The sequence below is a fragment of the Syzygium oleosum genome, unplaced genomic scaffold, assembly GCF_021117445.2.
Source record: "Syzygium oleosum isolate NSW1041296 unplaced genomic scaffold, Sole_v2.1 Sole_v2.09, whole genome shotgun sequence".
Taxonomy (NCBI): Eukaryota; Viridiplantae; Streptophyta; class Magnoliopsida; order Myrtales; family Myrtaceae; genus Syzygium; species Syzygium oleosum.
Window position 1 is genome coordinate 1,543,914 of NW_026607493.1, and position 15,483 is coordinate 1,559,396.

Here is a 15,483-nt window from a genome sequence, read left to right on the forward strand (position 1 = left end):
ATATTCTGTGTGATTTCATGCGTAAGGCCAGGTTTACACATTACAGAGACTGTTCAGATATATACTATATAACATAATTAATCAATTTCCCAACAGCTAAAATTTCTGGCAACAAAGGTCACCCTACAACACACAGCAGAAAAATTCTCATGGGTGCCATAGTATTCTGCTGGTGTGGACACCACATTATTCACTTCAACTGCTTGCCAAAATATTTCTATAGATGCTTAATAAGTGAGTCAATCTATTTTTATTTAGTTATTCAGTTAAACAACGATATGTACTTGGCAAGAATAGAATCGATAATTGCATGTTTGATGCACTCGCTAGTACTAGTACATCCGAGAATTCTTCAGAGCTTGGAACAATTACATCTTCAGCATAAAGTTTAAAGGTCCAGCAAGTTCAACAATGTGTCATAGACCAAAGATGGTTAGAAATGAAGTCAATCTATTTCTGAGGAAGAGGAAATTCAAATTTATACAGTCCTTATGCCCCCTTGCCAATATTATATTTACCAGTTAAATGACAACTATCTAAGCAGGAAGCTAGGACCAAAGACAAATGTCCATCAGCTAGATGAAATTAGCAAAACCTTTCAGTCAGGCACAATCGTAATGTCCAAGTCGCAAGGTTAGAATATTTAGACTTGCAAGCCAGACTTTGACGGACATTTGATGGTGAATTAGTTAGAGGGAGAACTTGGCTCGGCTACTCTCTCACAGAATCTGTTGGTAACCAGTTGTAATGAACTGCTGTATTAACCGTATTCCCCCGCGTGAGAATTCGGACCATTTATGAACTCAATCTAGCTAAAAAGCACGGGTACATGGACTACACATTCACCAAGTACGGTGCTTACCTACGCATTTGACGCGAAAGACAAGTCACGGCAGCCAAAAACATACAATTCAACCTATAAATCACAATGCAATACCATTTAAAGAGGATTTGCAAGTTACATCCCGTTCAGGCAATTCGTCAAACAGGTAACGTAGGCCCCAGGCTCCAACAATTCAAGATTCCAAGTCGAACAACACCCATCACAGACAACGAGATCAGTACCTAATAATTTACTTGGGGGCAACTTCCTGTGGGGTCTTGGCCACGATGGAGAGCGCGTGGAGCCCGGACCGGAGCTCGTCGGCGAGCGCGTCGTAGACCAGGCGGTGGCGGCTCACGAGGCTCTTCCCCTCGAACTTGGAGGACACGATCTTGACGTTGAAATGGGTCTCCGCGGCGCCGCTCCCGCGGACGGCGGCGTGGCCGGCGTGCTGGTGCGAGACGTCCTCGATCTCCAAGACGCTCGCCTCGAGCGAGGATTGGAGCTTGGACCTCATCCTGCCGGCTCTCGACAGCAACGCGCTCGATGCTCTGGAAGCCATGCAAACCCGAAGCGAAGCCCACACTGCCGGCGGATGTGATCGAACGGGGAACAAAAAAAAAAATTAAAAGAGGGATAAAGATCGTTGGGGGACGCTTCTCAGATTTTAGGTTTGCATGATGATGACTCTGACTAGGAAAGGGATAATCACACATATTCAATGTCCAATACGGTCCCTTACTTTAGCACAATGTTCACTGCAGTTGATATGGTTCATGAACTTTACATTAAACGTTTTCGTACAATTGATGAATTAAGTTGAACGCGTACCAAAAGTCACGAATCATATTGAATAAATTGAAAATTTAGGGATCATATTTTATATTGAGCTACAATTCTTGGACCGCATTAGAACATGTACCAAAAATCAGGTACCATATTGAATAAATTGAAAGTTTAAGGATCATATTTTATATTGGACTATAATTCATAGACCACATTAAACAAATTAAAAGTTCAGAAACTATGTTACATATTTGGCAAAAGTTCAAACGCTATTTGTGTCATTATTTATCTACAACATTAAACATATTAAGTTGAATTTATATCAAAAGTCCAGGGATCATATTGAACAAATTGAAAATTTATGGACCACATTGCATATTGAGCTAAAGTTCAGGGATCATATTGAACAAATATAAAGTTCATGAATCATATTGCACAATTGGCAAAAGTGCTAGGACTATTTGTGTCATTATCTCACCAAGAAAAAAGGAAAAGGAGGAAGAGGAAGAAAATGCGGTGAGCGTGGATCGAACACGCGACCTTCAGATCTTCAGTCTGACGCTCTCCCAACTGAGCTATCCCCGCTCCTCTGTTGGGCAATTGAAACTTAACAATACTATAGAGACTACTGCGTCACGTTCAATCGGCCAAGGCGAGTTTAGAAGCAGAACAGAACAGGGGGCTTCTTCCTATAGCCCGACATGATTGAACTGTGAAGCCGACATGAAACGCTTCCGCACTCATGCTCGGCCCAACCTTCCATCGCGCTCGGAGATCCCTCTCCAGCTGCCCGACCGTTGCTGCGGCTTTCCCACCAACCCATTTTCAAAGGCCGGCGGCGGAGCAAGCAGAAGAGCTGCTCTCTTGCGAGCTCCAAAAGTGCGCTCGAGCCTCCGATCTGCGCAATGGGGGAGCGATTCACGCGCGGCTCCTCAAAGGGTCGGTACCCTTTTCCCTCTTCCTCAAGAACCACGTGCTCAACGCGTACCTCAAGTGCGGCGGCCTCGAGAGCGGTCTCCAGCTGTTCGAAGAAATGCCCGAGCGGAACGTGGTGTCCTGGTCGGCCCTCATCGCGGGCTTCGTGCAGCAGGGCCGTCCCGAGGGCGCCGTTTCGCTGTTCGGCCGCATGAACCGCGAGGGGACCGCGAGGCCTAACGAGTTCACGCTCGTGAGCACGCTCCACGCTTGTTCTTTGCTCAGGGAATCGGGTCTGGCTCGCCAAGTTTATGCGCATGTCGTGAGGTTGGGATTCGAGTGCAATGTGTATTTGATCAATGCGTTTTCGACGGCCTTGATAAGGAACGGTCGATTGCTGGAGGCTGTGGAAGTTTTCGACAAGTGCCCGCTTAGGGATATCGTGTCTTGGAATGCTGTCATGGCAGGATACTTGGAGTTATCTTATGCTGAAGTTCCTTGGTTTTGGGGTCGTATGATCCGTGAAGCAGAGGTCAAGCCTGATCACTATACCTTTTCGAGTGTTCTCACTGCATTGGCCGCTCTTTCAGATATTGATATGGGATTGCAGGTTCATGCGCAGCTTGTTAAGTATGGCCACGGAAGTGAAATTTGTGTGGGGAATTCTTTGGTAGGTATGTACTTGAAAAATCTTAGATTAGATGAAGGATTTAGAGCTTTTGAAGAAATGTGCTCGAGGGATGTTTTGTCGTGGACCCAAATGGCTGCTGGTTGTCTATTGTGTGGAGAGCCGGTCAAAGCGCTTGAGGTCTTTGCAGAAATGCGAAAAGCCGGGATTATGCCAAACGAATTTACTCTTTCTACCGCGCTAAATGCGTGTGCCAACATTGCTTCTTTGGAAGAAGGGGTGAAAATTCATGGTGTAAGGATTAAACTGGGGAACGATGTTGACATCTGTGCAGCAAATGCACTGATTGATATGTACATGAAATGTGGATGCGTGGATGCTGCACGAGGTGTTTTCCAATCCATGAAAGAGCATTCAGTTGTGTCATGGACAACAATGATCATTGGATGCGCACAAAATGGTCAAGCTAGAGAGGCTCTCAAGTTCTTTGATGAGATGATTGAAGAAGGAGCCCAGCCGAATGACATCACCTTTGTTTGTGTGCTCTATGCTTGCTCCCAGGGAGGGTTTGTCGATGAAGGGTGGAAATATTTTTCCTCGATGAGTCAGCATCATGGCATTTCCCCTGGAGAAGATCACTATGCATGTATGGTTAATCTACTTGGACGTAATGGACAAATTAAACAAGCTGAGGGATTGATTTTGAGCATGCCATTTCAACCAGGGGTGCTTATCTGGCAGACGCTGCTTGGAGCTGCCCTCGCTGATGGGGATATGGAAACTGCGAAGCGCGCTTCTGATCATGCATTGCAATTGGACCGAAAAGACCCTTCAACTTATGTGCTGCTATCAAATATGTTCGCTGGTTTGAGGAACTGGGATGGGGTTGGGATGATGAGAGAGCTAATGGGGACTTCTGATGTAAGGAAATTGCCTGGGTCCAGTTGGATCAGTCAGGAGAAAAGTGGGCCGCTAGCTTTAGCTGATGGCTAGATGACTAATGATGAGGCTGACGGTGGTAACTGCTCCTTGTTATTTGACTGGGCTTAAAGCCCTGTTGATATAAACAATGTTCATGGAGCATTGCAGTCTTTAGCAGAGAAGCAACGTAATGGCATTGGGAAGGAATGGTAATTATTCTAATTAGGCAAGGATGGTTCCAAGGAGAAATTCTAATTATACTAAGACCGATCTGGAGAGCAGTATGTATACTAAGTGATATAAACTGTTACTAGATGTTAATATGACTTGTTTGAAGTCCCATTAGTAGTCTGGCACATCACTTGGTACGCTGGTTTAATATATTAGTCTTGGTATGCCTATTGCTCCTGGTCCTAGAAGGTTGATTTTTGACCGTCTTACTTCTCACCGTGTTGATTGGTCTGATCTTTGTAGCCATTATAAGCACATGGGTTTTCAACGTCATAATCACTGCTTGGCACCATGTTTAGGAATTAGAGCTAGATACTCCATAATGAGTATTTCTCTGCAAGTATGTTTCACTGTGCAAAATCTGGTTTGTATATCTGCAGATGGCATAGGATTTTGTCAATATCATCTACAAGCCGCCTCTCAGAGGATACCAAAATAATGCCAGAAAGAAGCGGAAAGAATCACCAGCAGGTTTTTGAAGGAGAAGCTTACTAGGAGGATCCGAGTGCTGTTGCAAACACAAGCAGTTTGCCGGCATTATTTCATTGGATTGAAGTTTACTTGATTCATTTGCTGAAAGACGCTTGCTGATATGAGTAATTGGGTGCACTTAGGAGAAACATTTATCAAGTGAAATGGGCATAAGTCGGCTGAACTTGACATAGGAGGCAGTCCAAGATCACCCAATGGAACGTAGAACTATCTCTCCCTCCTGCGCGGGTGTGCATGAGCTTTTGATTGTATCTCTAAGACGTTAAATGAAATGCTGTAAGAGCAATTCTAACCTAGGCTATATTCAGTAGTCATACATCATTCTCAATCATACTAATGTGCAGATGTTGCTCCGGTTTTCATGATATTCATCTTGAGTGACACTGTCATTATGCTATCTTATGTTTCGTGGTTCTTCCGTCTGAACAGGAACTCCGTTTGCATTAATGTCCACATTCGACAACTCTATAGCTGCTCATTTTTGCTTGGCAAGTACTTCTCGATCCACAACGTTTTTTTTTAGAAGAACAGGACGTCGGTTCACTCGTCAGGTCAAATGTATTGGATTTTCTCAGAGTGACCACAGTTCTACCAAATTACAGCATCACAAGATAGACGAAAACCAGTTTTTTTAAGCCAAAAGCACAAAATCGTCCTTCAGTTTCTCAAGTAAATAGCAATGGACACTTAGGTAATATTAATATTGTCCGCTTGTGTGTCGGTGAGAGTCAAGCGCGTTCCAGAGAGGCTGCTGATTTCTGAACCTGGTGGTCGCATGTTTGTCGGTTTGTGCACAAGTCAAATCACTCTCATACGATCTTTTTTTATCCACAAAGTGCTTCTCTACCATTGTCTGCGCACATAAGTTTTAAGACTTAAAATGACGAAATAAGCGGATTCGCATGGTCCGTAATGCAAAAATTTATTAGTGATTATGCATCACTTAATGTACCTGGACGCACTCTAATAGTATCTCAAATTTTTGACGTGGAAGTCCGCTTAAGGCAGGAAAGTCTCAACTCATAAAGCTCCTCGCCAATCTCTTGGATGCGGCACGACACGAGCTGAAATTCGAGTGAGTGGTGCAATCGAACGACCATTGCCCTTTTTCAGGATAGCTGATTTTTCACTATTCTCTGGCTTTAGTGCATATGAAGCTCTTGAATTCGTATAAGGTTGACGATGCTTATGATGTGAATCTTTTCCAGAGCTTATAGTTCACTCAACAGCAACCTGGTTTGACCTAGATTACATGAAAATGGCCAAACTAAATTCATTTATTTTTTGTCCCCACCCCAGCTGACCTATACTTCGTCCTTTACAGCGGAAGTCCGCATTTCAAGCATGTTGAATTTCAAGAAAACAAATTTATTATTATTATTATTATTTGGGAAAAAATATGTGACCCAGCAATCATCCGTAAGTCATGCCATGTGATTTGATATTATAAGATCAGTAAGGTGGTGGTCAAAATTCTGGCAAAAAATTTAGAAACAATGTACGCGTACCAGCTAATCATGTCACTCCCTCAAGATCTACATGAGAAGACTCGAACTAAACGTGAAGCAACCCATGTTTGTTCAACTGCGTTTCCTTGTTTTTTATTTAATATAAGCCACCTTTGGGTTACGACTCATTCATTTAATATAGACTAGTACTTTGAGATTCGAGTACAGTTGCAACCTAGGAATTTCATGAATGCCATCCTCTGATCATTCCATTTTCTAGCTGTTCTTTATCCTTCTCCTCTCTCTCTCTCTCTCTCCGTGACAATTTGCTGATAGTCTTTCCGGTGACATCTCATATCTGGGGATGTCTCCTTCAAGCAGAAGTTGTGGGAATGTTTGGGGAACTGCGAATGGCTATGGTTCCATTGAGCACGAAGTGTCCAAGATGGATACACTGGCCGGAATCGCCATCAAGTACGGTGTCGAGGTAAATTGTCTTCTTCCAAGTGGTTGTCGATCTGTTCCCCTCAAACTGTTTCTTCACTTGTGGACATAAAGATAATATCACTGATTCGAGGGGAATTCACAAGGACTGTAAGTATGTGGAAGCAACAAGTTCCGTCTGGTGTCTAGGTTGCTGCAGTATGATTCCTGGAAACGTATGATGGGTAATTGCTTATAGTGGCTCGGCTTCATATAAGCACACGGATCAAACATGGCCAACTTTTCCTGTTTGTATCCTGCGTTGTGTGGTACTCGTGTATCGGATGCAAAAAAGAAAGCGAAAAACTTGGCCAGTTGATTCAGGCTTTTTTTTGTTAACATTTCCAGAGTCATGTGAATTGCCCATCCAGTGCTATTGGTCCTGAAAATCATGCAGAATATGTTAAAAGGTCTTTACCCCAAAAGGATTCGAATCTTCCTTCTTACTCATGGTCTGGAAGAGACATGAGCACCATCCTTCTCTTTAACCAATGTTTGGTAAGAGATGTGATCGACAGGGCTTTTAGTTTCCCTCGAGTTTTTCATGCCAGAAACAGGGCATGGCAGTTTATGAATGTCTAGAATCATCGCTTTTCGCTTTCTCCTAATGTCGATATTTGTACCTTTTAGGTGGCTGACATTAAGAGAATAAACGGGTTGGCCACGGATTTTCAAATCTTCGCCTTGAAGACCGTACGGATACCTTTACCCGGAAGGCATCCCCCTCCTGCCTCTTTGCCTAATAGTGCTGCTTCTTCAGGGTAAATTACATACCTGTTATCCTTAATTTATTTTCTCTGGATAAGTTTAGTTCAGCATGTTTGTTGAGCAGGTATGTCTGCTGGAGATCATTTTCAGATGCCCAGCACCCTTAGATTCAATCTATAATAATAGTGCAATAATTGTGATCCATCTTTTTTATCCTGTCATTTTTCTTAACTTAAAGAGCACAACGAAGGAGCAGAAAATACACGAGTTTGAAGATGTGCAGGTAGAACCTGCTACGCGCGACATATCCTCTTTATCGTGCACTTTGTTGGACACGAATTGGATGTGCATGTTCCTACTAACAGCCGAGCAAAGGGACCGCATGGACGCCTTGGTGTGTATGATCTCAAGTTTCTGCTTTCTTGTAGGGACAAAAATGCTGAAAAAGCATCATCAAGTACAGGCCACTACAATTTGTCAAAGTCCTCTGAGCTATTTAAATGTAAGTCATCCCAACAGAAAGCTTCTCCATCCATCAGCTCTTCAAGACATTACGGGGTTAAACTCTCAAATCCTAAAGGATTGATTAGCTGAAGGAGCTGAAATGAATAATTTTGGTATAGGTACTAGCTGGATCCACAACAACCGACTGAAGGGTCATGAGTTGCCTGCTTCTGGTTCAACTTCAAAGTATCGAAAGATGGTCACCGGTTCCTTGGTGGAGAATTGTTCAACTATTGATTACACATCCATCTTCGATGTCATAGATAGTGAAGGTGAGGAATCTAATACGAAATCTACTAGGAATTGTCAAGAAACCGAGGCCGGTTCTCCGAATGCCACACCAGAGAAGCTGTTGAAAGGAGAAAATGGTGGCGGAAACAGTAGCTTCTTAGCAACTAGAGGGAAGGCTTTGGTTTTGAGAGCTAAGTCAGCCAGCCGAACATCACTGGCCACTGATGCACAGTCAAGCTGGACAAACTCAACTCGAGCGGGAGCGGGAGACGACATAATTGTGAATGAACATCCTGGACTACAAAAAGCTTCGAGCGCGTCAAGCTTACAAATTCAAGACACAACCAATTCCTCATCAATTTGGGAAACATCAAAGTGGAGCTTGAAACCAGACCTCCCACTGTTTTCAGCAGCATCCCTCACGGGGCCAATCCTCGATGGCTTGGCATTGCCAATAACGATTTCAGGATGGAGGAGTAAAACTGCCCTTGATTAGGGCGCATAAAAGTACATTGATCGACCTATTCTTGACCTGTTTGATATATGGTTATTTCCTGGCTATAGATGCTAAAAAAGAGGATTATACAAACTAAAGCTCCAAATTTGGCAAATTGAAATGAGCAAAAATGTTGATTAAAAAATAATAAATTGAAGAATTCATACAATTGATATGTTTCTTGCTTCCTAAAATTGTTGGCTTCTATAAAGTGCTTGCCCAAATTCTGATGGTGTTATGTTTGAGTTATGAATATATATAGCAATTGGTCCAGTCTAGCATCAGCGATATGCTTTCTCAAAGTTTTATGATTGCCTACTTCAACTTCAGAGGAGGGGTCCATGTTCAAACATTCAAATAACATCTCCAAAGACTGAACAATAGATTAAAGTTTCAGGCAACTTTCTGGTCATATCATGTCCAACAAAATAGTTGAGTCGAGAACTGAATTAACACGCCTAGGCAGAGATCTGCCTATATCTCCCACAGAAGACTTTAAAAAGATTTCAATGGAATCATCCATAATTATTACTAAGTTCACAGGATTTCCAAATCGCAATTGCTTGAGCATGCCAGTGATCGGAGAATCAATTATCTCACAACCGGGAAAAATTTTGCAGCATAGAGCAACCGTGTGACATACTTTTTGCCCACCCTACAGCTATCTTCACATTTCCTTACACAGATTATTCAGCTAAGATTTTTACTTTGAAGCGCAACTTTTCCATAAGGCAATCGCAGCAACTAAAACCAACAATGAGTAGATAATCTAAACAGAACACATGAACAAGATGTTACTCTGCTAACGAAGCCTGTGCTCGATAAAGACACTTGATTTTTCATGAAGACCAGCTGCACCAAATGATCCAATATAATAGCAGAGAATCAGTAGGAATATGTTACGACCATTCAATGCAGTAAGTCGGTAGAATTACACTGCCAAAAGCTCAACATCTTATGCACCACATTCAACACAGCCTCAGAAAATGAAATCCTCTGCATTACAAAATCTCCATGAAGGCATTTTCAGAAGCAAGAGTTGCCAAGGGGGAGAAAGAGGATTAAATAGTACCAACGCTACCTTCTCTTATACGCTTCACCTCCATTTCTGTCACTATATTCCAAGATTCAAATCTCAGAGTCTAGTCCTACCGTTGCTTTTCTGTCCTCTAAAGAAAAGAAGAGAGTCTGGAATGGAAGGTAAGACTTAGAGGGAGTATGGATCTCACCACCTGTTATTTGGTGGTTTGACCTTGTAAATTCTAACTATCCAGTTAGATGTTGTAAATGCCTCTTCCAGGTATTCAAGCTTTATATCCTTATTCCCAATTTCAACCCCCCTTGCACGATCATACCTGACATTACAAAGAGAAACTAATGGTTAGTCTCATAGGCAAGAGATGAAGCATAACAAAGCATATGCCCAACCATATATAAAGAGCAACAAAGGCCTCTTAGAGGGTGGTGAATTCAAAGACCAATAAAAAACACAAAAAGGTTACATATACATAAGTATCAGCAATCTTTTTCATCTTTTCTATTTTTGAAATGTGCCGTAAGCCCTAATTTTAACCAAAAACCTACGCTTGATGTTCCACCTATCATTAATTACCGAGTTTACAGCATGTATGCTTTCAAGGTTAACATTTTCATGTGTTTCTAGAAAAAAACAAAAAGAAAAGAAAAATCTCCGGCAGCTTATGAGAAGAAAAGGACGATCTTCAACTTACCCAGGAGGTTTGCCATATTCTGTTGTCAGCTCTCCAAATCGGTAGTAGGACAATTTATACCTACAACAAAGAAAGGGGATGATGATACTAACAAAAGGTAGTGGATCATAATGAAAAATTACCAAGAGAACTTAACTATTAGACAGATTAAGTGTCCGTGTCACTTTCAGATCTCATTAGTGATGGAATTACAGCTCAACCAAATCAAACATCAGTCAATAAAGAAACTAATGTAACAATGATCTCACTAGATCACTCTTGAGTTCCCAACCATCTCATCACAAACAGAATAAAAAACTCGACTGCCAAAATTAAACACAACTGTCTTCTCTTCATACAACCAATAACAAGAATCATCCAGTACCATCACAGTGGAAACGTTTGAGGCGCACTTGATCACTTAAAATAGCAAAAGAGAATTTAATTAGGCCTATTTGAGCAAATTATTCTTGTTTTTTTTTTTTTTTTTTTGACAGAGTTCCGAAAAGACAATACATGAGACAGGTACGAACACAGGGGCCAGAGATTCCAGGAAACTTACATGAGACAATTCAACATCTTGGGAGCTGCACCTTTATCAACACGATATTCTCCATTAACAAGGTAATCAGGCTCCTTGATTACAGGAAAAACTCCACCACCAATTCTAACCATCCAGAGAAATCTAGCACAATAAAAGAAGAAAACAAACAAACAGAAGAGACTGAGAAGATTACTCATTTCAAGTGTGAATCTGAAATTTTCAACAGAAAAAGTGGTAGGAAACGATTGCCTAAATCTGATCAGTTCATCAAAAAACGACCCATTTAATTATTAGTAATCACTTCGAGTTGAAGCAAACCAAAGTAGCCAAACTCAATCAATTTCATTTTATAGCAGAAGTACTCACATTCAGGGATCCGTCTTTTTGCAGCCATAGACCCAATAGTCTCATAGAGTTCAATGGTATGCTGACGTTTTAACAGCTTGTAGCAAAATCTACTAAGGGTCAGGTTGTTCAGTGTAAACCTTTATTAAATAGTCGTCTTAAATATGAAGCTTCAGATCAGGCAGCAATTTTCAGGTTTATGGACAATTTTCCACAATTAATTACATCAACAGCTTGAATACGATGAGATGATGTCAAGGCTTACTTGTTAATATCATCTGAAGAATAACCAGTAACACCACCAAACACGACTAAAACATAGTCCACATCGAGTGACTTCATGATCTCATACGCCTCATCCTCATAAGATGACATAGCACGTCCGACAGTAGCGATATGTGTATTGTTCCAGGTGTTATTGTCGACAATAACAGTTCTATTTCCCATTGCAGTGATCTGATATCCATAATCCCACCACGACATCACCTTAGCATCAGGAGGGGTATTCTGGCGAAGCCAAAAGTATGCCTCACGATAGTCATCAAAGATGACCCGGTTACCATGAGCGCCCCTTGCGGCCAACACGATTGAAGGGGACGAGTATGCCTCAGAGGTGACCCAAGTACAGTGGGTAACATACTTGCTCAGCAAATAGAAAGCACCAAATAGCAGCGCAGTAGCACCATTTTTCTGGAAAGGCTGGGATTGATCAAGTGAGCCCTGCTTCGGAAAAGGAAAATAAATCACAGAAGTCGCCAAAAGAAATCACCAAGAAACCTCTTCCACTACTACAAAAAACAAAAAAAGAAGAAAAAGAAAATTAAGGCTGCCAATTCCCCTACCCACCTCCCCAATAATGCCTAAAACAGCAAAATCAAATGAAACGAAGCTAGCATGATTCTCCATTTCGGTTGCTAATAGCCCATTCAGAGAACGAAGCACTCACATCATGATTTTTGTGGCTCACCTACGCATGCATTTGGGATTAACTGCTCACAGATTACTTCCTAGATCAAAGAAAACTCCCTGCAGCCAATTACTCAGAAAGTTCCCGAAGAAATAGTTCGGCACTCGACCAATTAGAAAAGGCAAAAGACTAGCCTAAAGGATTTGTCACCTTAGAAGAAGCCTTGCCGCTACTTCCACCTTTGCCGGAAACACTTTGGGGAGCCTTTGTCTTTGCTCTCAACAATAAGGTCAAATTCTTTATGGTGGCCGACACCGCAATCGCACTTATGAGGCACACAGCAGGTGTAGCGACGAGAATCAAACGAACCATAACACCAGCAAAATACATGCTTGTAAGGCCATACATAACTATGAATATGGTGGCATCTGACAACCTCTTGAAACAGAAATAGAGACCTGCTGGGAAGAGGAAGAGAAGAATCTGAAAATCAAACATGAAAGAAGACCATGCTGTAGGCTGGTGCTCGGAGACGGAGGCTATAATAGGTATGTGGTCCTTCGCATACGTTGGATCAAGCAGAGAGTAAAAACGGCCAGTCCATGGAGAGATATATCCAGATGCCGTGCCGACTCCCAGAGCCACGGCACCCACACCAACAGCAGAGGTCACAGTCATCCTCAGAAAGGCTTGAAACAACTTGGCGTCACTTAGAAGGTGCTTCAGCCAATCCAAGAAGTAGAACACCTGCGCAAATAAATCGGTTTAATAAAAGACTTCGCCTAAAGTAAGGCCCGACTCACATGAATGAGAAACAGACTCTCTTCCACGACAACTCTGAATTGGTGTTGTTCATCATGCATTCACTCGCACATTGCTCGGTAGACCTGCTGACTAAATGATGCAAAGGTTCGTGAACACTTTCGCTTTTTGAAGAGGAGAAGCGGAGAAAAGGGGGAAATGGAAAGGAAAACGCACAATGGCCGCTCTACATAGAGTTTAAGCCATAAAAGATTCGTTTTTTTTTTTCCCGTGCTATGATTCGATATATCGTCTTTCTAAACAAAGACGGTCATTTTAAGTTTTTATACACGAAGCAAGGAACTCCAGGACCTTATTCCCAACTAAAATCGACACACAATTGATATTTTTTGGTAAGTGACATTAACAAAATCAAGCACATTGATTGCTACTTCGATATTGGGATCTTAAATGAACCGCAAAACACAAGTATAAGCTCAACAACAAACCAAAAGGGATCATCTGACAGAAGAAGGAACCTGCATTAAGAAGAATACGCCCATGGCCGCCATATGCTCTCCCGACTGCACGTGCTGAAACCCGACAAAACGAATTTGCATAGCGAGCAGCATCCCCAGAATATACATACAGTTATACGCCACATACAGTCTCATCGAGTACCGACCAGTTATCAACAAGACCAGCACATAAAGAGGGATCAGATTGATGATAAACACATACCCACCCCAAGCCGAAACCATATAGAAGTAGCCCAAAGCCGAGGCCAACCCCCAGGCCAGCGAACCCGTGTTCACGGCCTTCACAAACAGGTAAAACGTCAGGAGCAGCGCGAAGATGGCCACGCCCTCGTTATCGTACGACCCCGCGACGGACCTCGATATGTACCCGGGGCAAATCGCGATCAGCGCCGCGGCGACCAGCCCCGCGCCCGTGTCCCAAATCTCCTTCCCGAAGAAGTAGGCGAGGACGGTCGTGTTGGAGGCGAAGAAGGGCGCGGTCAGGACGCAGACTTCCCGGATGTGGACGGCGAACCTGAGGAACCTCAGGCCCCAGTACATCGCGGCGGCGGTGACCATGAGGCCCGGGTAGAGGGTGCCGCCGATAATGCGGCCGAGCGGGTACCAGCTCTCGCTGTCGAACCAGTTCCAGAACTCGTAGAACCCCTTCTCGGTCAGGAACAGGGTGGTCCGGTAGTTGAAGTAAGGATCGAACTCGTGGATCATGGACTCGTAGCGGAGGACGCTGAAGAGGCGGGTGGCGAAGGCCAGCACGTAGACGAGGCAGAGGATGGAGACCCGGATCAGGAGCTCCTGCTGCTTGGTCTTGAGCTTGAGGGCCCTGAAGGAGAAGTAGCTGGTGAGCAGATCTGGGGATTTGGCGGCGGCGGCGCCATTGGTGCTGGGCTCGGATTTGCCGACCATGGTGAGCGGGGGTGGGGGCGCCGCGCGAGAGAGAGAGAGGGGATCGGGGGAGCGTGGATCGGGGGGCGGCTAATTCCTCATCAAGATCGGATTTTTATGGGCGAAATTCGAGAAAGTTGCAGGATTTCTGTGGGAGGGGTTTATGGGGACTGAGCGAGTGAGATGAGAGAACCCTACTTGCAGAGTCAACTGCGGAAACGGATGAGGGGTCTTTGCTTTGGGATGCGCTGCGGAGCCAGAAAAGTGAAAGGGGGGAAGTGAATGTTCCTCGGATGCAAGAGTACGACGTTACTTCTTGTTGTGATTTTTCCCCAGTGAAGTTCAGGATTAGCCTGTTTTTTTTGAGGTTGCTGTCCTTGGGCTACCATAAACTCTTGGGCTGTGCTCGATAGGTTGTTATCCTATCCGGTGTTTTGGGGACGCCCTCCGGACCGGATAAACCCGGATGTATATGGATAAAATGCCGGAAAGCACGTTCAGGAGAAGAGTTGGGATAAAGTTCGAATTGAATAAGAAAAAATTAAGGAAAAAAGCTTTAAGAATCGTCATTTACTTTACCGGCAATTACTAATCAATCGCGTTTCTTTCCAAACCAAACCGGCCTACAAATCACTAATCAATCGCGAATCGTCGTTTACTTTATTGGTGATCACTAATTAGTGTGGCGGTGAAGTCATATGGTAGAAAAGGAAGCCATTAAGTAAGCATCGCGGTTCTACTCTTTTGTAGATCACTTTAGATTTGCAAGGTGATGCACGCGGTGATCATCTTGGATCGCGGCCAACATGGTGGTGGCGGTGGTGCAATCCCTAGATCTAGGGTTTTCCATTTTAGTCTTTTAATCTAATTGAATTTTTTATTTATTTTCCTTTCTTATCTTGAAGTGTCTTGAATATTTGATAGGATTAAATATATCCACATTAGTATATTCGGGATATTTTTATCCCGCTTTATCCAATCCTATCCCAATTTTCGTCCTAACAGCCAAACGCACCGTTATGTTCTAATATCTACTTTCTATCTGTACTTCTTGTGTCTATCCTTATCTACCGGAACAAATCTTGCCATCCAATGAAAAAAAAACATAAGTTTATGATATAAATGGCTAGGAAGCACAAACACTCTTCGG

At 43.1% G+C, this 15,483-nt stretch overlaps 5 protein-coding genes and 1 non-coding gene across 8 annotated transcripts in view; 2 read left to right on the plus strand and 4 right to left on the minus strand.

The window, feature by feature from the left end:
- The window catches only part of LOC115690207 (kinase-interacting family protein-like), a 60,603-nt gene that overhangs the window by 23,422 nt on the left and 21,698 nt on the right, over positions 1 to 15,483 (minus strand). The window lies entirely within an intron of this gene.
- Positions 911 to 1,531, minus strand: LOC115690202 (sufE-like protein 1, chloroplastic/mitochondrial). Its single transcript, XM_030616468.2, has one exon. The coding sequence runs from the start codon at positions 1,383 to 1,385 to the stop codon at positions 1,074 to 1,076; it is 312 nt and encodes a 103-aa protein (XP_030472328.1). The 5' UTR covers positions 1,386 to 1,531; the 3' UTR covers positions 911 to 1,073.
- TRNAF-GAA (transfer RNA phenylalanine (anticodon GAA)) lies at positions 2,122 to 2,194 on the minus strand. Its single transcript has one exon. It is a non-coding gene; the product is annotated as a tRNA-Phe (tRNA).
- On the plus strand, positions 2,300 to 5,291 carry LOC115690254 (putative pentatricopeptide repeat-containing protein At3g15130). Its single transcript, XM_030616547.2, has 2 exons — positions 2,300 to 4,282; positions 4,685 to 5,291. The coding sequence occupies exon 1, from the start codon at positions 2,352 to 2,354 to the stop codon at positions 4,143 to 4,145; it is 1,794 nt and encodes a 597-aa protein (XP_030472407.2). The 5' UTR covers positions 2,300 to 2,351; the 3' UTR covers positions 4,146 to 4,282; positions 4,685 to 5,291.
- LOC115690215 (uncharacterized) lies at positions 6,284 to 8,850 on the plus strand. Of its 2 annotated transcripts, XM_056314960.1 has the most exons (5): positions 6,291 to 6,356; positions 6,626 to 6,731; positions 7,358 to 7,488; positions 7,864 to 7,937; positions 8,059 to 8,850. In XM_056314960.1, the coding sequence occupies exons 2-5, from the start codon at positions 6,690 to 6,692 to the stop codon at positions 8,664 to 8,666; spliced, it is 855 nt and encodes a 284-aa protein (XP_056170935.1). In that variant the 5' UTR covers positions 6,291 to 6,356; positions 6,626 to 6,689; the 3' UTR covers positions 8,667 to 8,850. The 2 variants fall into 2 exon arrangements, with proteins under 2 accessions (XP_030472348.2, XP_056170935.1); XM_030616488.2 differs by having other exon boundaries at positions 6,284 to 6,731.
- Positions 9,484 to 14,369, minus strand: LOC115690214 (dolichyl-diphosphooligosaccharide--protein glycosyltransferase subunit STT3B). Of its 2 annotated transcripts, none has more exons than XM_030616487.2 (6): positions 13,452 to 14,369; positions 12,382 to 12,918; positions 11,530 to 11,984; positions 10,938 to 11,060; positions 10,397 to 10,456; positions 9,484 to 10,021 (listed from the first exon to the last, which is right to left on the minus strand). In XM_030616487.2, exons 1-6 carry the CDS (start codon positions 14,352 to 14,354, stop codon positions 9,892 to 9,894), a joined length of 2,208 nt encoding a protein of 735 aa, XP_030472347.2. In that variant the 5' UTR covers positions 14,355 to 14,369; the 3' UTR covers positions 9,484 to 9,891. The 2 variants fall into 2 exon arrangements, with proteins under 2 accessions (XP_030472347.2, XP_030472346.2); XM_030616486.2 differs by having other exon boundaries at positions 11,530 to 11,987.

Coding starts and splice junctions, on each gene's coding strand:
- LOC115690202 (XM_030616468.2), bottom strand. CDS start 1,385: ATGGCTTCCAGAGCATCGAGCGCGTTGCTGTCGAGAGCCGGCAGGATG.
- LOC115690254 (XM_030616547.2), top strand. CDS start 2,352: ATGCTCGGCCCAACCTTCCATCGCGCTCGGAGATCCCTCTCCAGCTGC.
- LOC115690215 (XM_030616488.2), top strand. CDS start 6,609: ATGTCTCCTTCAAGCAGAAGTTGTGGGAATGTTTGGGGAACTGCGAAT. Junction 6,732..7,357: donor CCATCAAGTACGGTGTCGAG/GTAAATTGTCTT, acceptor TGTACCTTTTAG/GTGGCTGACATTAAGAGAAT. Junction 7,938..8,058: donor GTCCTCTGAGCTATTTAAAT/GTAAGTCATCCC, acceptor ATTTTGGTATAG/GTACTAGCTGGATCCACAAC.
- LOC115690214 (XM_030616486.2), bottom strand. CDS start 14,354: ATGGTCGGCAAATCCGAGCCCAGCACCAATGGCGCCGCCGCCGCCAAA. Junction 10,457..10,937: donor AAGATGTTGAATTGTCTCAT/GTAAGTTTCCTG, acceptor TCTTTGTTGTAG/GTATAAATTGTCCTACTACC. Junction 10,022..10,396: donor GAATATGGCAAACCTCCTGG/GTAAGTTGAAGA, acceptor TTGTAATGTCAG/GTATGATCGTGCAAGGGGGG.